Raw genomic sequence first — 24,044 nt, 5'->3', positions numbered from 1 at the left:
TCATACATATAAGTTTCAAAAGAATGGCGACATCGATATTCAACAATTCGCTCAAATGACAATGTGGTTGATTTATTTACAAAAGCACTGTCAACATCTACATTCAAAAAATTAGTTCATGAAATTGGAATGCGTCGACTCAAATATTTTCAGTGATCAAGTTTTCCTAGCAAAGTTTTAATAATGCAGAATTTATTTTTAATACTCCAAAATAATTGTACTCGTTTTTCCTTTATTTGATTTTTTTTGTCCCATTGAATTTTTATTAAAAAAAGGTTTTAACGAGACATATATTTTGTAATGTGTCATTTAAGAGAGAGAGTTGTAAATTGTAAATTTATTAGGGTTTGTTAGTGAATGATATCTTTACCCCTGCAGTCATAGAAATTATTACCATCATATCCCTGATTCTTACCTATAAATATAGAATTTTGATTCTTAATAAAATACACACAAGTCTATTGACTTCTCTCTATTCTCTTCTTTTTTCTTCTCTTTTCACAACAGCATGGACTTTATATACCAAACACTATTTTTCAAGACTTCTAAACTAATCGTGTGTATCGGATGGTTGGACAACATAAGGAAGAGAGCACATTCATACAATTAACATCATATCTTATTAATATGTAAGAGCATGAAAAATCATCTTTCTTTGTGGAAAAATCAAGGAATAAATTATTGAAGATGGAGATTGGAAAAAATGTCGGGTTTATTAATAGCCCATTTGGGCCACATTATTCCACATTATAATGAGAGGAATATTTTTATTTTATTTTTTTGAAAAATAAGTGGTTAAAAAAGAAGAAATTTTTTTTGGATTTAAGTGCAATATCATTTTATTGGAGAATGTATGATCGTTAAGAAAAGTAAGAAAAATGAATTATAATTTAATTGGAAATAATGGAGCCAAACAAGGGCTAAGTTTCAGAAAGAGAGTCTTCAATATCATTTTATTAGAGAATGTATGATCATTAAGAAAAGTAAGAAAAAAGAAGTATAATTTAATAGGAAATAATGGAGCCAAACAAGGGCTAAGTTTCAGAAAGAGACTCTTCAATCTTCTTGATATTTAATAAATGGGCGATATCTATGTTTATTTCTTCCTGTATTGGCTTGTTCGTCACCTTTTTTTTTTTTTTTTTGTGTGCAATATTTGTTAGGACGCACCTTGTAATTAGTTGATTTGTATTCATCACTTATTTCACTATTTTAAATATTTTTTTTCATAATTTGGGTTGTGATTGCTTGATTAATTTCTATTTCATATTTGAGAAGAAGAGTTAGATCAAGTTATTACACGACGAACACTCAATTTTACATTTCGTGAACTTATTGTTGGATCGAGAGTTTTTTATTCGATCAGTCACCAGTCATAGGCAATCATGTATCACTTCGGTAAATTCAAGAGAGAGAGAGAGAGATTTTATATTTATGAATATATTAATTAGAGCTTAAGAGGATTTTATATTTACGAATATATTAATTAGTGCTTAAGAGGCAAATATTATTATTTTATCTTAAAACTTATATGAGTGTGATCACAATTATTGAACCAAAATATGAATTCAATATATGCATGGCTAGTTAAGGAGGTAGGGATTCATAATCAACCATTTATTTGATTTCTACCTTCTAATCGTTTCATTAGTATTAGATTAGGTTATTAGGCAGATTATCCTAGAATCTCCTTAAATCTCAAAATCGTTTTCCTTGAGTGCATGTTGGGCAAAGCTTTAATTTTAATTTCAATTGGTTGAACACGCTTTTTATTCTTGTATTTCGTATAATTTTTAAGCACTATCAAACAAGTTAATTAGTATAGAATGAACTAATTGGACATTCTCGTAGTAATAATAGTTTGATCGCACCCTTCTGATTTAACACCTTTCATATCTTGTCATTAATAACGATTTCTGTCTAAAAAAATTATTAGTGCCCTTTTAAATGTGGGTCAAATACAATATTGTACTTTTGCTTATTTAAAATATAAACAGCAAATAAGTTTTATTTCATGAAAATATACATCATATTTGACCACATTCTTTCAAAAAAATATATTATTAAACAGTAATTTGATATCATTTCAATCAGACATTCTTCAATAAAATAATATTACAGATAAATCTAAATTTTTTTCTTATTTTTAATAACATATTTTTCATCAATACACTATTCAAAAATGCATTCTTATAATATATTCTTACGAAAATAATGTGGCTCAAATAAGGGCATAATGTGATGATTAATAGAAAATAAAAGATAAAAATGCAACCAAAAGAAAATTACCCCATTAAATTAAATTTTATTTTTTTCTCTCCTATTTTTGACTACGTAACCTTTCATGAAGATTTTTGACAAATAAATCGAAATTTTTTTATTCTTTTTTGATCATTCATTCTCAAAAAAAAAAAAAAAAAAAAAAAAAGGGTTTATTAATAGCCCATTTGGGCCACATTATTCCACATTATAATGAGAGGAATATTTTTATTTTATTTTTTTGAAAAATAAGTGGTTAAAAAAGAAGAAATTTTTTTTGGATTTAAGTGCAATATCATTTTATTGGAGAATGTATGATCGTTAAGAAAAGTAAGAAAAATGAATTATAATTTAATTGGAAATAATGGAGCCAAACAAGGGCTAAGTTTCAGAAAGAGACTCTTCAATCTTCTTGATATTTAATAAATGGGCGATATCTATGTTTATTTCTTCCTGTATTGGCTTGTTCGTCACCTTTTTTTTTTTTTTTTTTGTGTGCAATATTTTTTAGGACGCACCTTGTAATTAGTTGATTTGTATTCATCACTTATTTCACTATTTTAAATATTTTTTTTCATAATTTGGGTTGTGATTGCTTGATTAATTTCTATTTCATATTTGAGAAGAAGAGTTAGATCAAGTTATTACACGACGAACACTCAATTTTACATTTCGTGAACTTATTGTTGGATCGAGAGTTTTTTATTCGATCAGTCACCAGTCATAGGCAATCATGTATCACTTCGGTAAATTCAAGAGAGAGAGAGAGAGATTTTATATTTATGAATATATTAATTAGAGCTTAAGAGGATTTTATATTTACGAATATATTAATTAGTGCTTAAGAGGCAAATATTATTATTTTATCTTAAAACTTATATGAGTGTGATCACAATTATTGAACCAAAATATGAATTCAATATATGCATGGCTAGTTAAGGAGGTAGGGATTCATAATCAACCATTTATTTGATTTCTACCTTCTAATCGTTTCATTAGTATTAGATTAGGTTATTAGGCAGATTATCCTAGAATCTCCTTAAATCTCAAAATCGTTTTCCTTGAGTGCATGTTGGGCAAAGCTTTAATTTTAATTTCAATTGGTTGAACACGCTTTTTATTCTTGTATTTCGTATAATTTTTAAGCACTATCAAACAAGTTAATTAGTATAGAATGAACTAATTGGATCGCACCATTCTGATTTAACACCTTTCATATCTTGTCATTAATGACGATTTCTGTCTAAAAAATTTATTAGTGCCCTTCTAAATGTGGGACAAATACAATATTGTACTTTTGCTTATTTAAAAGATAAACAGCAAATAAGTTTTATTTCACTGAAAATATACATCATATTTGACCACATTCTTTCAAAAAAATATATTATTAAACAGTAATTTGATATCATTTCAATCAAACATTCTTCAATAAAATAATATTACAGGCAAATCTAAATTTTTTTCTTATTTTTAATTACATATTTTTTATCAATATATTATTCAAAAATGCATTCTTACGAAAATAATGTGACTCAAACAAGGGTATAATGTGATAATTAATAGGAAATAAAAGATAAAAATGCAACCAAAAGAAAATTACCCCAATAAATTAAATTTTATTTTTTTCTCTCCTATTTTCGACTACGTAACCTTTCATGAAATTTTTTGACACGAAAATTGAAATCTTTTTATTCGTTTTAGATCATTCATTCTCAAAAAAAAAATATTATTTTACGCGTTAAAATTTGAAATAGTGGGACCACACGAGGCTAAGAATAATACAATAATGATTAATAAGCATATATAAGAACCGTTGATGAAAGTGGCAGGCAATAAAAACGTGGGAAGTGAAATTCATTGAGCGCTTAAAACTTTATTGGACGAAAATAATTAAAAAAAAAAAAAAATGGAGAATGGCTACGGGCGGTGGCGGAAATTTATCGGAACTGTATTCTAACTCGAAGCGTTTGTTACTGAAGACAAGAGACGCCTTGGAGAGGCTCGAGCGTCTCGAGTACAAGTCGTCTTCCGTCTCTTCTTCACTTTCAACATCCAACGGCGTCGTTTCGGGTACTTCCGATGATCCATCCATCGTAATTAGACGAGACATTATTCAGATCCAGTCCCTCTGCTCTGACATGGACCGTCTCTGGCGTTCCATCGCCGCCAAGTCTCAACGCGATCTCTGGAAAATGTATCTCCCAACTCATATGTGTACGTATAATTTTATATGTAATACTCCGATAGTATGGATCAGTTGGGATTTTTATTGCATTGATATGTACGGATTTAAGTCTAAATATGAGGATTGGTTGAAATTTAGATCCAAAATGTTAATCAGTTTAAATTGAAGTTATGCTGTTTAATTGAAAATATATGTACTATGTAATATAAATTATACGATTCTATATGAATACTTTGAACAACGCCTTGTCCATAATATGATCAAGGTCTTTAAATGTATGTATTCCACTTTTATGACTCAATAGGAATTTTTTATTGCTTTGATGCCTGATTTTAAGTTTCGTAGATGGCCGGTTACTCTTGTTTCACTCAACTTTCAAAGTTTTGGGAAAGGGCTTAAAGAAGGGAGCCAAGCACACTGTTACACAAGTTAAATTGAAATCACGATGATTATGTAGGTTTCATTTCGAAGAATATGATCCTATTCAAAAAATTAAAAATTGTTGTCTGCCACTGGTAGTCTGGTATGATCAAAGTGGTTGGAAAGTCTGCAAAGTGTATTGAAACATCTTTATACAATTTAATTTAGGAAGACTAGTTTTTTTAGGATGTGTAATATAAATAATTTGATGATATTGAAAAATTTAGGAATTGATGTTAGCGCAGATGTGATCAAGGTGGTTGCGAAGACTGCAAGAAGAATTGGAACAATGTTAAAGGTTTTCTTTCTAGGACGACTGAAATCTTTGTGCAAAGTGTGTGTTTTTTTTCGTAAGTTTTAATGTATTTACGTATTGAACCATTATGTGCTTGTAAATTCCATACAAGACAGGCAATTATTTTTTCTTTGTGCAATGCCTTTGCCTGGATATGTAATTCTTAATCTTTTTCTCTTAAATTCCTCCGTCCCGTGGACATGGCTTAATATTTACTTATGAAGTAGGGTAGGAAATATCCATAGGAATCCGCTAAAACATTTGCACTATCTATCTTGATAGGCGATATTCCCTCCATCCCAAGAAGAATGTTAAGAGTTTCTGTATTTACACGCCCCATTACAATTGTCTTCTCTAAAGCTTAATCAGCGGCAATAGAGGCTATGGGTTGAAGAATGATGCAAATTGTTAAGTGTGCGTTTTTCAAATCTCTGTAAATATTCAAACAATGTGATCTTTACTGGGTTGGAGGGTACATACAAAAAACGAATTTATTGACATACTTATCTGCAATTTCCGCGTGTCCAAGAGCATCTCTAAGAGGCTCTCTATTTTTAAAGAGCATATTTTATAATTTAGAAAGTATCTATAAATTTAGAGATAAAACTTTTAAGTAATTCAACATGCTTTTTATATTTGATATTTAATTTTACTACTCCTAAAAAAATATTTATTATTTTTTTTCTATCTTTTATTTTTACTAGTTTTTCTACAAATTATTATATTATTTTCCTCTATTGAAAACTGAAATACTTTAAATGTACTGAATTATAAAGAGTGGGTTTAGCTCTCCAAAGCTTTCTCTAAATTAAGATGAAACTGTCTCTCTAAATTAAAATATTAATTTAAAGAGTTTCTTGGAGCATAATTTTAAGTGTTGACTCTTTGAAATAGAATGCATATTATGTTTAAAGAGTTTATTGGAGATATTCCAAGTGTACTGTTAGTTATATCTTACTGGGAGTTTCTCTGGCATGTTTAGCAGCAAGTGTTTGTAATAACTGGTATATTAGAAAGCGTAAAGAATGGCTAGGCAACATGGCCAACTGGCCAAGTTTTAAGCTCTTACGAGCCTAAACTAGCCTATGCATAAAAAAGCGTAAAGCGTGGCTAGGCGGCAAAGCCAAGCTTCACCTAGGCTAGCTTTTTAGAACAATGGTAATATCTAGTTTCTTTAAAAACTAATCAAAATGTACAAATTAGCACGCTGGCAGTCTTTGCTTGTTTCATTTTAGAAAATCTTTGTAGCATAATCTGAGAAATCAAATCTCCTATACGTGGATAATTTTGTAAACGAATTAATCCATCCCAATAACTTACTGGATTTGCATTGGTGCAGAGAGCTCAAAGAAAAGCTCTGGATGTCCTCAACACTTTGGGGCTATCAAACTCTGTAATGCGGCTCATTGAGAAGCGAAATCATGTCGACTGGTGGATTAAATATGCAGGCATGGTTCTCACTATCATTGTACTTATTGTCTTTTGGAGGTGGACAACATGATTTGAATTCCATCTGGTATTGAGTCACTATCATGTATTCTTTTTGCTTGTAACCTTCTAGTAGTGAAGTGATGTTCGTTCATGAATATGTTAGCGTAAAAAGAAAGTCCAATTTTATGCTTTCACGACATTCATATGGAAAAAAGTGTGCAAATTGTATGCAAAGAAAAATGGAGTAATCGAAACAGTAGTTTGAAGTCTCAATTTGCAGCTATTTTGTATGTATTACATATTCCAATTTTGATTTCGTCAACCCGCCCCAGTTGAAATTTTTCTGCAATTCATCGATCTTGAGCACGTTGGTTTGATAAACGACGCTCTCTCCCTTGCTCTGAGATCAAAATCCATTTCCTAGCACATAGTTATTTACATTGCTGGTGAGCTGTTTGTTTATATTATGGACATAAACAGGATTGATTCATTCAATTTGGCATAGACTAGCTTGCTCTCATGTTGTTAATTTTGTTTACCATCTTAAATTTATTCATTAGCCGAAAAGTGATGTGACAATTCCTACGTTTACACATGCTTGACTTCTTTAGACAACTTGCCTAAATGAGCAATAGTAAAAATGCACCTTGCTTTGTTACTTCCTCTCGTGGGATTGCTATACTTCATGTCATTATCTGCCACTTTGCACATTTTCCACTAATAAAGGTGCAATTTGCAGTTTCTATTTTTCACGAGGGGACAATTGTTCACTTTCTTCCATATGTTCCAAATTCCATAAACTGCATGTTGCACGTTTGTTAGCTTGTTTGGCTAAGCTTAAAAGTTGGGAAATTTTACTATTTTTTTAAATATTTATATATGAATCATGCTTGACATAATAGTTGACATAATGTCACGTGTCATTTTATCATTGATCTATTTAAAACACAGTCAACTTTTTCATTCAATAACATCTCGCCACACTGTCTTTTCCTCTATATATATATATATATATATATATATATATGGAGGGAAGATGTAATTTACCCAACGTGATCATATTTTAATTTTACCATATCTAGCAGTCATAGCAAAAATTAAGGTTAAAAAATATCAAAGTCGTCGAAGTAGGAAATGAATGGATACTACGTTTTCTATTGTTGCACTCTTTTTTAATTGTCGTAAAAGTCCACAATTTGTGTTTATTGTTGCATTTATGTCTCATTTTTTCATTAATTAGTATATCAGACAGTTTATGTTCAAATATTCAGTTAACGTACTTTAAGATTGAGTAAATTCTGAAATATAATATTTAACATTATTTATATACGCCTCTAGAAAGCACGTGGATTTAAGTCTTGTCGCTACTTCTTTATTAAAAGAAAAAATTTGTACACGTAACTTAGAGAACGTGTTGAAGATAAAAGTATAAACGAATACGAACACGTAACTCAGTAATATTTGTCCAATAACTCAAAACTTTTATACGAAATAGTTAATACGTAGGAATAGATAGAGATACTAAGGTGGATGAATTACCTGTTTAAGAATAAAGAAAAGAAAAAGGTTGTCCCAATGAGAAATTTACAGCAAGATATTATAGAAGCCAGATGTGGCTCTATTGTGTCATTTTCAAATTGCACACAAAATGGCTAAATGACACGACACACATTACTGTATGGTATTCAAACTTCGGAAAACAGTGTACTTTTAGTTAGCTGTTTTCTGCTCAATCTTAGGGGCGGATACAACCCTTTCCAACTAGTTTTCCTTCAATTCTACGTTGAATACATTTTTTATAGTATAAAAATAAATATATTACTTATGAAATGTATACGAAACTTTCTAACGATCAGTCACATTTCAAAAGGGATGAAAGCACGAGAGGTGCAGCCGGGTGACGACTGCTCCACAACATTTTTAAATTCTTTAAATTTAATATAGATATATTATTTTTTTTAAATATATTCAAATACATATAGATTTTACAGTTTTATTACAAGTACAGAAAAAGTTTGATAGAATTTTTACAAAAAAACACTTAACAATTTTATATTGGTTTTTGACACAATAAATACAATAAATGCACCATATAGATGCTGTCAACGCAACACTTGTATTATTTCTGTCAATAGTTTTCTGTACCTATGGAATTATTCCATATTTTACTCCTTTAATATTTTACACTTACCATTATGAAAATTTGACTCCACTATTGCATTTCAAAATTTATATTCTCATACAAGATCTTGCAGGAAGTTTTAAGGGTAAATATATATTACACCCTTGTTTGGTTTAGATAAAAATCATATATTAAATTTGATAAAAGTTGATAAAATGTATGGTTAAAAAGTTATGAATTTTATGAATTATATGATCATAATTGATTATTGATTTTGATTTAGTTTTAATCTATTAGTTGAACAAAAATGATTATATATCTTTGAGTTGAGATCCGCTTTTCAAAATTGATTGTCCACTCAATGATTTATTAACACATCACTTCAAATTAACATGTTTTACTTTTCTCTCACTACTGTTTCTGTTTAAAAATAAGTGTAACATAATGTATCATTAAATTATTGAATACTAAGTAAATTGGATATTCAATTTTGAACAGCAGATATGGACACCATATCTTCAATATGAAGTAATAATTTAAAATTTTGAGATGAAACTCCCGATAATGACGAACATTCCATTATTCAACTCAATATTTTCTTTCACTCCATGCACATATTATTATCTACTCTTCCCATAGCCCATGGTTTTTCTCTCCCCCTCTCTCTTTCCTCCCATCTTGCATCTATCCTTTAATATCTTGCTCTTTTTCCCAATCCCACCCACAATTTTCCACTTGACTTTTTCCTCCAAAGTTCCCCACTAAATTCTTCATCCCAAATCCAATTATATCAGACCAAGAAGAAGACCAAGAAAATTCAAAAGAGAATATCTATTTCTACACACACAAACACATTTATATATATCTCTTGCATGCAAAAACAGTTTGAAGGTTAAAGAGATTCTTGATTGGGTAAAGGAAAAACAACCTTATATTTTTAAGTTTTGTTGATGACAACGGAGGCTGTAGGTCTGGTGGAGCAAAGGAGATCGAGCAGAGTTGAAAATAATGTTGATAGGGTTATCAAGAAGAAGAGGTGCAAAAGAAAGGAGAGAATTCAAGTAAAGAGAACTGTGAAAATGTTTTCAAGTACACTGCAGACGCTATTTGATTCATGCCAACAAGTTTTCAGAGGCCCTGGCACTGTTCCTCCACCCAGTGATGTTCAAAGATTGTGCAACATTCTTGGTGAGTAGTGTGTGTCTCTTCGTCTAAAAATTTAAAACTTAGAATCTTAGCTGGCTTTAATATCAAGTTGAGCCATCTCGTTAAGAGTTTGACAGTTGGAAAATGCATATGTATGTTAATGATGTCTGATATGTTGTTCTTTACACTTTTTTGGGATCTTTTTGGGATCCAAGGTGGATTACATTTTTTTTTTTTTTTTTTTTTCTTTGATCCAATATCTTGAGATTGTTGGCTCAAATTTCAAACTCCAAGAGGGTTATTATTTCCTTAAAGCTTAAGGTATTGAATTTAGGCTGGCTTCACTATTGGAATTGATACATAAACAATGTGAATCCATGGCATCAGTTATACTTAACTGTGGAACTATCTCGTCACAATTTTTCATAAACTAGTTGATCTTACAACAATCGTCCTTAGATCATATTGAACCACCTCATTAAACAAACTCATTTGAGATGAACATATTAATTTATTTAAATGTCGTCTTGACCGTGATCTTGGTCCACAGCCTAGGTAAAGAACTCTTAAGGGAAAAATTTGAAGAATCCTTACCATAATAGAATAATTACCACAACGAGGTTTCCTAATTTAATTTTCTTGAATGCCAATGGAGAAGAAGCATTCGTGTAACCGATGAAGAGGAAAACATTAACTCAGTTAGGTACTTGGAATTTCTTACTCTCTAAAGCGATTTATTTCTCTGATCAGTCTTTTATTACCATAATTTTGTAGATGTTATGAAACCTGAAGATGTGGGGCTGAGTAGAGATCTGCAATTCTTTCAACCTAAGAGTGCAGTAGTTGAAGGGAATCCTAGAGTTGCATCTGCTACCATCTACAAATGCCATAATTTCTCAGTAAGATTTTCTCTCTGGTGTCTTTTTTCTCAATTATTGTCCTTCAGTACAAATATGAACCTAATCTATTAAATCCAAGATCTGTCTTTGTAAAATTAACTCCTCCAGTGCATAGTTAGGAATCTATTGTGAATTCAAGCTAAATTAGTAATTCTATTCACTTTGTTCTATGCTTTCCACAGCTATGCCTTTTATTTCTCCCTGCAACTGCTGTCATACCTCTCCATAATCATCCAGGGATGACTGTTTTCAGCAAGCTTCTATTAGGGACAGTGCACATTAAATCATATGATTGGGCTGATCCCCTCGATTCTGATAACTACGATTCGCCCTCTAAAGGTGAGTTGTTTTTCCCGTCTCTCTTCCACCCCACCAGTATGATATGTTCGGTTAAAGGAATGTACGGAATTTTTTAAGAAGGAAAAGAAGTTACAAATCTTATTTATCAGTTCCAAGCATTACAGCTTATGGAACATTCTCTAAGGGTGTGTTTGATTGGCATATTTTCAAAGGTTGGAAAATATTTTTCATGGAAAAAAAATGGCAAGCAAACACTTCAAAAGTTGAAAAGGCCATTCAAACACGCCCTACCCTAACTGTGATCTTGTAAAATGAGATATTGATGGAATTGCATGCAGTGAGACGGGCAAGGATAAAAGCAAACAGGAACTTCACAGCACCATGTGACACTTCTGTATTATATCCAACATCAGGAGGAAATATCCATGAATTCATTGCTGTAACCCCATCTGCTATTCTTGATGTTCTTGGACCTCCATATTCTAAAGAAGATGACCGGGATTGCTCATATTACAGAGAGACTTCATTTGGTGCTTCGTCAAGTAAGGAAATAATCTCATTTCGTAGTATAATCCGTTAAAGAGTTTTTTGGTCAGCAACAAAGTATGTGTCGCTCTTAATAAATTTGAGATCGGCCGCATGAATGCATACTTCTTCATCAATCCATATTTTAAGAACTGTTGAATTACACATTGTGAATAACTTCTCTGTCCTAGAAATGCCCAATTTTCTTCCCCTTCCAAACCACATAGAAATGCATATCTTCCAACTCTTAGATATTATAGGATGTGGTCATTTTTTAAGCACAATTAATCTGACCTAAAGGGTAATGCAACCTAGAGAGCTTGCATATCTATCAAAGAATGTGGTATCAAGGTACAGTTCACTTGGAAAAAGGTCAGTCTTGGGAGAAAAAAATTGAATAGTTGAATTTATGACTCGTCTCTTAGTCCAAACTTAAAGGGAGACTTCCTTCTAAGGAGGGCTTCAGCTCCCTTTCGAATGGTTGAATTTATGACTTCACATTGACATCTTCAACTAAATCCAAATGAGAATTCGATTCTAAGGAAGTCTGACTCCTTTTGCAAGAAATATGTCATCAGTTCCATGAATAGGATTCTTGAATGCTGCTGTGTTACAGTTACACGATGCTGGTTGAACCTATTCATTTGTATAGAGTTCTAGCAGCATCCTATTTTATAACTGGGATGCAGCTCATAATATGACTATGATAGCCTGTTCGGACGAAGTACATCATACCCCAAACGCGCCCCAAATCTCATACTGCATGAAATGCATGCAATATAAGGTTGTGCTATCTTATTTTCAGTGCATTTCCATTTTCTTTATTGTAGTTCTTTCTATTGACTCTCTATTTGCACCTGCAGATATAGAAGAATTTACAAAGGTAGAGGATGATGGCCATTGTTATGGATGGCTTGAAGAGATTGAAATGCCCCAAGAAGCGGAAATGGATGGAATTCCGTATTTGGGTCCGCCAATTGATGAATACAATTCTTAAGTGTGTTATGTTCTCTTCACAGTACTTCCTAGCTGGCTTAGGGGCTCCTTTTATCTTTATATTTCTCCACTTTTCGTGTCTTTCTTTAAGAACTGGTTTTCCTCTCTCTCTCTCTCTCTCTCTCGTAGATGTTGGAAAGTATCAAATTATAGTGTCATTATTTCCGTTCTTGTTGGGAGCAGCTTTGTAAGAGACTCTGCTGCGTTTTTACTGGTTGAACTTAATCATAAGGAGCTTGCTATATATATAGAAAACATACATTTTGCAGCCACCACTGTTTCTGTAAGAAGGGGTGCAAAATATTATGTATAAGTAGATAAATTCAAAGAGTTTTACTATTTGTACAGGATGACACCCCATCACAAGAGGGGGCCTCACACTTAATAAAATAATTATGGGCCCCCTCTTTTATGAGGGAGTGTCAATCTCGAAGGTACAAATAGCAAAATTGAAATTCAAACAGTTGAAGAGTTGAGAGTAGTTAAAGATTACTCATTAAAGACATAAAATCCACACCGTTTTTGACGGTAAAACTTGATGCAATGAATTTACCCTAAATCACCTCATCTATATGCTTAAATTGACTATTGTAAAGAGAGATCAAATTTATTAGTTTTAATTGTCTTCGATATTTTTGTAAAATACTTAGAATTCCGTAACATTGTGTGCATGATTTCCTGTTATGTCTAATTTTATAAAATACCCAAGATTCATTTGATGATTATTATTTTTAATCAAGAGTTGGACTCTGGTAGTGTTTCGCGCGGGTTAGTCGCTAACAATTAAAAAAGGATCAGACGATTGTATAAGGGACAAACTTCTTGAGACAAAGTCTCAAAAATGAGTGTTTTATTGGCGATGACTTTACAATTGGAAAATAAAAACAGAATGCCTCCAAGGGGCGCAAGCACACGAGTTACTGAAAAGAAGTGTTTAAATCTAAACTAAGAAATTGAAAGTTACATATTCTCTGTTTGAGAGTATTTGATTCGGGTCTCTTGCTCTATGTCTTTTCTTCCTTTTATACACTCTGGATGATCTCTTCGTGATCAACAGTTTAAAAACTGTTTGATCGCTCTATAACTGCCCACTTTTTTTCATAGTGGCCAACTTGTCATGGAACTGCCTTCTCTAACTGCTGCCATTACTTTTGTCTTTCAACCGTCTTCAATTGAATTCCTTGGATCATGGAATGTGATAGGGCTACTCAATAACTACTTCATTAACAGCACCTTTGGGTAACCATAACATCTTATGTTTGCTAAGATCTTGGGCGACTCGAAGGTTTGGACAAGAACAGGATCATAGTTCTGGGCAACTGCATAGCAATCCATTCGCTCAAATATTGGGCGACTTGTAACCTTGGACGATGGTATTATCGCGTTCATGGGCTTCCCTATTTGGGCATTTATCCTGCATTGCCTGATTGGGCCGTTCTTTGGGCTATCTGATTTGGGGATCCTCCAATTGGGCTTCATTCCTTGGGCTTATTTGATTTGAGCTGAACTTTTGTGTGTTAACAATTACCCCCCCAATATGGCAGAATTAATACCAATTATTAATTTTTGCCATATTCACTTTGTGTTTCCCAGCAACACTTGAAATTTCCAAGGATTTCAATCATTATTTTCTTCCATAGCCTGAAAAGGTGCGACGTTTGCAAACCCTTATAACCCCCAAATACACGTCATTTTATTGCACCACTAAATCACGCCTCATTGTTTCGCGCTTCTCTCTCGCAATATTACTGTTCATCTTCTTGCTTCTCTGCTATGTAACTTCGACAAACTCTATTTCGTTCCTAATGACTGCTTCACAATCCCAGTCTAGTGACTCCTTCAGTTTCGAAGACTTCCAGAAACTCCTCACTCGGCCATATATAACTCCGAACTTCCTTGCACCAGTCAATGTTGAACTCAATGAATTCTATCTATGTCCTTCATTTAACAACGTCGAAGCCATCGAACAAGCGGCGGTCGGTCGACTGTTCCCTTGTACTTAGGGCCCTCCATTTCTAAACTCTTTGCCGCTGAGGCCGCTTCGCGAAAGAGGTATTCGCACTTGGCCTAAATCTGATGTCATTTTCTGTAGATGACATGCTCGCCTTGTGGACCATGGTCCTACTAAGGCAATTTTTGATAGTGTTAGGATTTCTGATTTGTTAGAAATCTCTATTCAACCCCCTATTTTTGACCCAGTACTTTTTCCAACCGCTTTAAGTTTTTGGTCTTCCGATTATAATACTTTTGTTTTTCCTCTTGGTCCTATGTCCATTACCTTAAGGGATGTTGAGGCCCTAATAAATTTGCCACCTTTGGGCGATACCATTTTTCCTGGTATTTTGATTTCTGGTGTCGCCCCAAAATTTGATAAAAAACTCACCGAGTCTTATTCAACCCTACAAACCTGTCATAACCACTCGAGCGCTGAGCCTTCCCATACTGAGCGTGTGGCTTTTCTTCAGGTTTGGCTTTGTAAATACATTTTGTGTGTGCCAAGCCTGAAGCCCTCCATGAGCTATTTACCCATAGCGCACGAGTTGGCGCGTGGTAGGCCTCTAAATTTGTGTTCTTTCTTTTTAGCTGCCCTCTATAGAGGCATTGCTTCTCTTCAATCCCAATTGAAGAATGGTGCATCTCCCACTGGTAGTGGGCCTCTTTGGTTCACTCAGATGTGGTTGAGAGCCTATTTTCCATCGCTTGGTGCTCCATCCTTTTCCACTCCTTCTGCTAGTTGCTATGGGCTAGTCATTAATCCCCCGACTCCTGTAAATATGTCCAGAAGGGACATTTTTTCATTCTTTTATGCTTTGGATTCAATCCCTTCCTTCTTTCCTTTTCCTCCCTTTTTGACTCCGGATTATGTGCAACCTCCATCCACTATGGATAGTGCGAGCACTTCTCTGTTCATTTGGATTCAGTTTTTGACTGGGAGGGAGTTGTTTCATGATATTTTAACTGGAACCAATGCTAAAGCTGGGGTTGAAATATACGCTCCCCAATTTTTTGCTCGCCAACTTGGCTTTGGCCAAACTTGGCCCGTTCTTCCTTGCTATTCAAGAAATTTAATAGACCGCTTCCACACCATTAATAAGGCAGAGGCAGAAGCTATAAATGCTCGCAATATTCTTTTGACGAGCAACTTTTCATTAGCCCCTTTTAATCCTAGCCGTGCCATCCATTCCCTTTTTGAATGACTCTGACCGTCAGTGAAGCGCAGATTGTTTGCGACTGATGCCAATCATACTTTCCATTCACTGGACCAGCCAAACATTTCTTCCACCTCTCCTGTTTTGGTCACTCCTATGTCCATTAGGAGTCCCTCTTCCCCTGCTCGTGCTAAACAGTCTGCTCGTCCATCGACTTTTCTTCCTGCCAAGCCCACTGCAGCTAAAAGTGCCCCCAACCGCAAACGGACACAGCATCTCCTATTTTGGAGGATGATGCTGATGATGATGATGACACCCCTCTCGTCTTCAGGAGGAAGGTAATTAAATTGGTTTACTCACAAGCATACATTTCCATACTTGAAACTTTTCTATGTGCTGATAGTTTATTTAGATTTCTCAGAAAAGTTCAGCCTCTCCTTTGAAGGCTTTGGTGTTGGCAGCTCCTGCTCCATCATCCTCTGCTGAGACTGCTTCGTCCAAACTAGCTGATGAAGGGACTACGCTTAAAGAGAAATCTTCAATCCCAGAATCTTCATCACAACCAATGGATGAGCCACCTTCTTACCAGGGCGTCAACCCCCCAAACGTCGAAGCGGAAGGTAATTCATTTTTTGATGCAGGTTGCTTGTGCTATTGGTTTTTGATTTGTTGCTTTTTGAGTTCTGCAGATGCTCCCATGAGTCTGCCCATTGCGGTAAGTTTTTCTTGCTTAGACAAGGGGAAGTCCTCACAAATGGTGGAGCCACAGGTGGTAGATTTGGCTGGGGACATGCCACCTTCCAAGATTGCTGATGAGGTAATCTTTGCTTCACCTTTACTTTCACTTTGTTTAGTGTAGTGAAAACCTTCAATGTTGGTAACTTTCTTTGCAGGATGCTGATAAAATTGTGCGTTCCATCCAAGACTTGTTCACTTCCTGGGTGCAAGTCAAGACATCTCGCCTTGTTTCAGCCAGTCGTCCTTCTGCTTCTTCAGAAGAAGATATGAAATTCCTCAACCAGTCGATATTTGAGTATGTGTCCTTCATGGATATGGACATCGGTAAGGTTAGTGCTGCCAAGCATAAGGATAAGCTTGAGCATTTAAATGCGAAATTGGAGCAAGCACTGACACTTCCGTCGCTCAATCTTTCTGCTGATTTTAAAGCAACGTTGAAAGTTGTCCATTCCAAGATCATCTCCTTGCTGGCCAAAAATGTTGAACTGAAGGCCAAAAGTACTCAATATCTTCGCGTTGTATCTGAAAAAGAGTCCTTACTTCTGGAGATCAACAAAGTTGAGGACGAATTGAAAGAAATCTCTTCCAAATTCACGATTGAAGACTCTTTGATAACTAGTTTGGCTGTACAGATGAAGGAGCTTCAAGCCAAGATGGACGACTGCAAGGCGAGAATGGCTGCTAAAAATCGTAATGCCTCCCAAAGAATTGAGCGAATTAAATCTTTGGTCGAGCAGTACAAGAAGATAGAAGTTGATGATGATGTTGTGGCTGAATTGAATATCACTTCTTCTCGGCAGAGCGAGGACTGGGGGAGACTTAGGGAAAGAATTCGTTTGATATGGGGCAAATTGTAATTAAGACATATAATGTCTTAACTTTTTCTTTTTGTAATTTCGTATTGACTTTCCCTTTGTAACCTTGTACTGATATCCATTGCTAATTTTAATCATGACAGCAGCCATCATTGTTAATGAATAACTATTTTAGCTTCTTGTGTATTTATTGACGTTTGTTTTTTAATCGTCAATTGCTCAAGCATTTAACTGCTTTATGCTAAAATTATTTGCACATTTTCTCTTGATATTTCTGCCTCTTTTCCCAAGACTTTGGGCCACTTAATTCCATTTGCTAGGCACGAATGTGGCTGTTCATATTCTGTCTCTTCACCTTCACCCTCCTATAAATGCACGTATACTTCACACTTTCCATCTTCATTTCCATTTTCTCCTTCAAAAAATCAATTTGATGCCATTGTTTGGCATTTTGACAGTCAATCCAAAACCTTCGTTTTTCATGGAAATGGATCATCTTATCCGCCCATTCGGCCATCTTTCTTAATGTCACCTTTGGTATGGGAGATATAGGAAATATTCTTTGGCCAGCGAAGTTCTTCTCATCGTCTCCATATTCCTTACAGGGAGTTCGATGATGGAAGATAATTTTTTAGGGCGCCTGCAAGCCACCTTGCTTGCTGAGAGTGCTTCTCAACCTCCTTGCCCGTCATTGCAGCGATGCATTTAGGAAGGCGATGCGAAGGCGCTTCATCTTCCTTTCTGCTTGCTGAGAGTGCTTCTCGGCCTCTCTGGTTGCCTTTGCAGCGGTGCGATCGGGATGGCGATCAAGGCCAGTACACCCTCTTACTCGGCGATCGACCGGGAGATAAGTTTGCTCTTAATTATAGTTTATAGAGCATTTAGCATCTTGTATTTTGCAGCTTTGTAATGAACGTTTGATAATAAAGGAATTTATTTGAACGTATTTCGCTCTGGCCCTTTTTACTCTACGATCATTCAATGCGCTTTGATTATGCTTTTATTTGTTCATTTTCTCATAAGGAAGGAACGTATTTTTTTAAATATTTGTCATTAATGAATCTCATGTGCTTGATACCGTCTAAATCTTCCAAATGATAGGCTCCATTAGGCAACACATTATTTACTTTATATGGTCCTTCCCAATTGGGCGATCATTTGCCATACTTTGGATCTTTGCTATCCAAAGGGAGTACTGTTTTCCAAACCAATTCGTCCAGGCTGAACGACTTGGCTATAATTTTTTTATTATAAAATTTAGCAATTCTTCGTTTTTGAACCTGCAATCTATCTAGGACGTCTAACTTTAATTCATCCGACTCCAATAAGTTTTGAACTAGTGATTCGGTATATTCATCACCACTTAACTTATGTTGCAAACACACTCTGATCGATTGCACGTTGATTTCCATAGGCAAAACGACCTCGTCCATAAGTAAGTTGGAAAGGAGTAATTTTTGTACTTGACCGAAGCGACGTCCTATAAGCCCATAAGGCCTTGTTTAGACATTCGTACCAATTTCTGGCATTTTCATCTATCATTTTCCTTATAATATTTTTTAGAATCTTATTAGAAGATTCTGCTTATCCGTTGGATTGAGCGTAATATGGTGTGGAGTTCACTAATTTAACCCCAAACTCGCTCAAAAATTTATTCACTTGATCCCCATTCAAAGATGTTCCGTGATCTACCATCAAAGTTTGTGGAATTCCAAATCTATAAATGATGTGATCGCGGATAAATTCTATGACATTCTTTTGGGTGATCTCCTTTAAAGGTACCGCCTCTATCCACTTAGTGAAATAATCAGTTGCAACTATGACAAAAGTATGTTGTTTGGACGATGGGGGATAAATCTTCCCTATCAGGTCTATCACCCAACCCTTTAACGGCCAAGGTTTAATAATAGGTGCCACTCTCGTGCTGGCGCCCTTTGTATTGGACCATGCTTTTGGCATGCTAAACAACTCTTTGCATACTGAACGTATAATTCTCACATCTTTGGCAAAAAATATCCATTCCTAATAATTAACCATCTCATCCTTTGGCCAGCTTGATGAGCTCCACATATCCCTTCGTGCACTTCAACCATGATCGTCCTGACTTCGTGCAAACTTGGCCAGCTTGATGAGCTCCACATATCCCTTCGTGCACTTCAACCATGATCGTCCTGACTTTGTGCAAACTTACACATTTTAGCAATATACCATCAGAGCGTTTCTTAAACAACTCTTCATCTATTAGTGTATAATTTAGCAAACGCAGCTTTAGTTTCTATTATTTCCTTCATTGGGTTTTTTAAGGAACATTTTAATCTCTGTTCTCCAATCCATTGTATCTCTATCTTGTATGCAATGAAGTTCAATCCTTCTCGCCCTTCTTTGGATCACGGGTAATATGGTTTCATACTCACAAGTAGACTTCCAATTTAAAACCTTTGAGTACCCTGAGACCAGTTGAGCCAACTCATTTGCCACGTCATTATATATCCTATTAACGCATTGAAGTTCTACTTGGTCGAATTCTTCTAACAATTCTTGGGCGATTTCATATTGACTCATGATGGAATCATTTTGGCATTTAAAATCAACAATCAATTGGTGAATTACCAATTGAGAATCGCCTCTAATGATTACGTTCTTTACCCCCATATCTATCATTAGTTCTAGGCCCACGATTAAGGCTTCATATTCGGCCTAATTGTTGGTGTACATCCTATCCAAAGTGAATGCGAACTTGTAGCAAATCCCTAAAGGATTTATCAATGCTACTCCTACTCCTGCACCTGTAGAGGTTTTTGACCCATCGAAATACAACACCCAAGGTTTTAGTTCGAACGAATTGATTTCTAATTCATTTTCTTCAGGCATGTCAAAGCATGGATAATTGGCTAGAAAATTAGCCAAAGCCTAATTTTTTTACTGCCTTTTGGGGTATGTATTGTATTTCGAATTCTGATAAAACTAATGTCCAAAGGCCTACCCTTTGGTGTAAAATAGGGCGAGAGAACATATATTTAACCAAATTTATTCTAGAAATCAAATAATCGGTTATGGGCCATAAATAAGCCCTTGATCTTGTACATGTGAAATACAATGCAAGACATAATTTTTCGATAGCAGAGTAATTACATTCACATTTTGTTAACCGTCTACTCAAGTAGTAAATCGCCCTCTCTTCACCAAATTGGTCTTCTTGCGCGATCATTCCAGCTATTGATTCTCTTTCAGTCGATACATACACTTTCATTGGCCGTCCTTGGATTGGTGACACCAACACTAGTGGACTTGATAAATATGTTTTCAAGCTTTCAAAAGCCTTTTGATGTTCTTCTTTCCAGACGAATTCGTCCTGATTTTTCAACTTTAAAAGTGGCGAAAAGATTTTAGTTCACCCTGCACAGTTAGAAATAAAGCGTCTTAAAAAGTTTACTTAGCCTAGAAACCTTTGCAATTCTTTTTTGTTGCTAGGTGGTTTGGCCTCTAAAATGGCCTTCGCTTTATTTTTATCAAGTTCAATCTCTCTTTTGTGTACCAAGAAACCAAGAAAGTTCCCTGCATTAACACCAAATGCACATTTCAAAGGATTTAACTTTAGTTTATATTGCTTCATTCGTTCAAATGAATATCTTAACTGTTCGAAATGGCCCTCTTCTTTAATGGATTTGACCACTATATCATCTACATACACTTCAACAAACTTGTCTATCATATCATGAAAAATTAATTCATTGCCCTTTGATAAGTTGCTCCTACATTTTTCAGGCCGAAAGGCATGACTATCCATTCAAAACATTCTAGAGATCCAGGGCATCTAAAGGCAGTTTTGTGTATGTCTTCCTCAACTATATAAATTTGATTGTATCATGAATACCCATCCATGAAAGAATATATGACGTGTCCGACAGTTGAGTCTACTAAAGAATCTACTGTGGGCATTGGATACTCATCTTTGGGTGTGGCTATATTTAAATTCCTAAAGTCTATGCACACCCTTAGTTTACCATTCTTTTTTAGTACTAGCACAATATTGGATAACCATTCGACATACCTGACTGTTCTAATAAAGCTTGCTTTTAATAATCGCTCTATCTCTTTCTTAATCTCAGGGAGTACATTAGAAGCAAAACGTCTAGGAGGTTGCCTATGAAGTTTAAAATTAGGCTTAGTTGGTAATCTATGTTCCACCAAGTCTCTATCTAAACCAGGCATTTGTTCATATTCCCAAGTAAAACAATCTTTATACTCCTTTAACAAAGCGATTAATTTATCACTAACCTCTTGATCGAGCATCTGACTGATGAATGTTGGACGATCTTCTCCTTCATTGCCAATATTTACTTTAATCAGAGGGTCTTGTACTTGAGCGTATCCAGACTTGATGATCTGCATTACTTCATCGTCCAGCTCCCTTGTAAGCACTTTTTCTTCTAAACAATCCACCTTGTTGACTTCTCGGCCAATACTTTGTTCCAGTTCGAATACTGCTAATTTGTCTTTCAACGTTTTCAGGGTTGCCTCTTCTTTCGTCTTGTCCTTGCATTCTTTATTGAAAGCCATTAATTTGGCTTTGAAGGCTTGAATATCGGCCATTTGCTTTTGTTGTTTAGAATTCATTCAAGACTCCTTGATTATTTTTTTGCCAATTACTAGCTCTTCTAGGGCCACTATATTTGGCCTCATCTGACTGAACATTTCAAGGTCCATAGTTTCCTTCGTACATAAACCTTTCCACTAAGTTTGCTTCTGTGACAAAAGGCCTATGATCGGCCTGCACCACCTATACTTCACCTTTGTTATTCCAAAAAACCAAGCATTGATGAAGCGATGAGGGTATACAGCGACTTCCGTGTATCCAATCTCTTCCCAATAACACATTGTAACTAGTAGGACCATCTATTACAAAGAAGGTTGTGGTCCTAGTATTTGTCCCTATAATTATGTCCAATGGCATAACTCCTTTAGCTGCAGTTGCTCCTCCATTGAAACTTGTAAGGATGACTTCTGTTGGAATCATATCCTCTTCTGTCTTTGCAAATTTCCTCATCATCCTAGATGGAATGGTGTTTATAGCTGCTCCATTATCGACAAGCAATTTTACCACCGGTATGTCGTTAACTAGAGCTTTAACGTACAACGGCCTCAAGTATTTAGTCAATTTCATGGCTGGCCGCTTAAAAATAACCTTTTCAGTAGCCTCTATTTCTACTTCCTGCTTGTCCTCTGTTGAGTTATCCTTTTGTGATAAGTCAACGTGCATCATATCGCACTGAGCCTCTGTCTCTTGAATTTCATTTTTACTGTTTTCTAATGCTTCATCTTCTGTTACCCAATCTGTGGGAGGAGGCATTATTCTTGGAGGTGATCCATACTTTTCAGAGCGAGGCACTTTCTTCTTCCTTTTGGGCGTCCCATACAGCACGTAAAAATAGAAAGAACGCCCAGATGGTTCTCCCAATAAGTCTACTTCACGAATTCCCTCTCGATGTAGTTGCTTCAACAGAGTATTGTACGATACTCCTCTTCTTCTTCTTCTTTCTGCTTCCAGATCGATTTCCTCTTCAATGTCTATCATACCATCATCTTCCTCACCATTGTAGGCCTCTCTAGAAGTCTGACATTCTTCATATTCCAGCACGCATGCTTCTCCTTCGTTATCTTCTCTTTCTTCTTCTTCCTTCTCTTTATTCTTGAACTCATTGGCTAGTAAATAGTTATTAGCCACGACAGGAGGTAACGTACCGAACTGAATAGTAAGGGGCTGATCTGGATCTTCTCCATCCCTTCTGTCTCGCTCAAACTCCGATTTCCCAGAAGAGGATTCTGGCAACTCCTTCATTGATTCATCTGTACCAGTCTCTTCACTGTCTTTGAGAACATTTTGATTGGCTACCTCGAGTAGTTTAGGCGCCTTAGGACGTGGCACTCCTTGTTATTGCCTCATCATTCGTCCATAATTTCGTTGGAAACGCCTTTGTTGGGTTCTAATCATCTCGTTGAAGGATATGGCCTTTCCTGCATTATACTGGAACGAATGTCATACATTTGGTTGGCGAGGTTGCGGCCTGAATGTTCTCCCATTATTTACTGGCCTGAACTGCCTCTCAAAAGGCGGTCCCTTATAGAACGATGTAGCTCGCCCTCTACCAGGCTGAGCGTTTGGGAAGAAAGTAGGGCGATGGAGATACTGTTATATCCCTGGTTTCTGCATATTCTCACTCACTTCTCTTTTACATCTTGCACACAAGACGTCTTCATTCTTTTTTGGCTCATTCCCTTTAATACGCTCAAAGACACTGGGATGTAGTCCAGGGTCTTCTTCTCCATCATCTATAACCAACTTGAATTTTAGCAACTTGTTTTTGAAACCAGACATCACCATATTCACTCCAAGTGGATGTGGAAAATGATTTTCATCCATTGCCATCTTCTTCTTATCATCGAACGTAATTCGTCCTGATTCAATGGCATCCTGTAACACATGACCAAAAACCAAGCAATTATTAGTCAAATGTGACCATGCATTATGTCACTTACAATATTTTTTACCCTTAATTTGTTCAGGGTTTGACAATTTATGCTTATCGCTCAATTTTATCTGCTTATCCTTATATAATTTATCAAATATAAGGTCAGCTTTGGTTACATCGAACGAGAACGTTCTAGCTTTTATGTTTTAATCTTTCATAGGCTCATCTTTGCCCGATGGTCTAGGCTTAGCCATTATAGGACAAGTATACGTATCTCCTTTGACTAATTAGACC

General features: G+C 35.3%; 3 protein-coding genes across 3 annotated transcripts; all 3 read left to right on the top strand.

The window, feature by feature from the left end:
• Positions 1-4,110: 4,110 nt before the first annotated feature.
• LOC111367311 (membrin-11-like) lies at positions 4,111-5,361 on the top strand. Its single transcript, XM_022988124.1, has one exon. It carries the CDS (start codon positions 4,173-4,175, stop codon positions 4,608-4,610), a length of 438 nt encoding a protein of 145 aa, XP_022843892.1. The 5' UTR covers positions 4,111-4,172; the 3' UTR covers positions 4,611-5,361.
• LOC111374019 lies at positions 4,636-6,660 on the top strand. Its single transcript, XM_022996630.1, has 4 exons — positions 4,636-4,644; positions 4,749-4,872; positions 5,092-5,162; positions 6,499-6,660. Exons 1-4 carry the CDS (start codon positions 4,636-4,638, stop codon positions 6,658-6,660), a joined length of 366 nt encoding a protein of 121 aa, XP_022852398.1.
• A 2,770-nt stretch (positions 6,661-9,430) lies between these two features.
• Positions 9,431-12,850, top strand: LOC111367300 (plant cysteine oxidase 2-like). Its single transcript, XM_022988113.1, has 5 exons — positions 9,431-9,900; positions 10,633-10,757; positions 10,940-11,096; positions 11,396-11,599; positions 12,446-12,850. Exons 1-5 carry the CDS (start codon positions 9,663-9,665, stop codon positions 12,577-12,579), a joined length of 858 nt encoding a protein of 285 aa, XP_022843881.1. The 5' UTR covers positions 9,431-9,662; the 3' UTR covers positions 12,580-12,850.
• Positions 12,851-24,044: the final 11,194 nt, after the last annotated feature.

The sequence above is a fragment of the Olea europaea genome, chromosome 2, assembly GCF_002742605.1.
Source record: "Olea europaea var. sylvestris chromosome 2, O_europaea_v1, whole genome shotgun sequence".
Taxonomy (NCBI): Eukaryota; Viridiplantae; Streptophyta; class Magnoliopsida; order Lamiales; family Oleaceae; genus Olea; species Olea europaea.
The sequence above is the reverse complement of the archived record's forward strand: the minus strand, read 5'-3'. Positions and strand labels throughout refer to the sequence as shown.

Excerpts from the sequence above, each read along its gene's own strand:
- LOC111374019 (XM_022996630.1), top strand. Across the intron at positions 4,873-5,091 it reads CCAAGCACACTGTTACACAA|GAATTGATGTTAGCGCAGAT; the intron begins GTTAAATTGAAA and ends TGAAAAATTTAG. Across the intron at positions 5,163-6,498 it reads GAATTGGAACAATGTTAAAG|AGAGCTCAAAGAAAAGCTCT; the intron begins GTTTTCTTTCTA and ends GCATTGGTGCAG.
- LOC111367300 (XM_022988113.1), top strand. The coding sequence starts at position 9,663 with ATGACAACGGAGGCTGTAGGTCTGGTGGAGCAAAGGAGATCGAGCAGA. Across the intron at positions 10,758-10,939 it reads ACAAATGCCATAATTTCTCA|CTATGCCTTTTATTTCTCCC; the intron begins GTAAGATTTTCT and ends TGCTTTCCACAG. Across the intron at positions 11,097-11,395 it reads CTACGATTCGCCCTCTAAAG|TGAGACGGGCAAGGATAAAA; the intron begins GTGAGTTGTTTT and ends AATTGCATGCAG.
- LOC111367311 (XM_022988124.1), top strand. The coding sequence starts at position 4,173 with ATGGCTACGGGCGGTGGCGGAAATTTATCGGAACTGTATTCTAACTCG.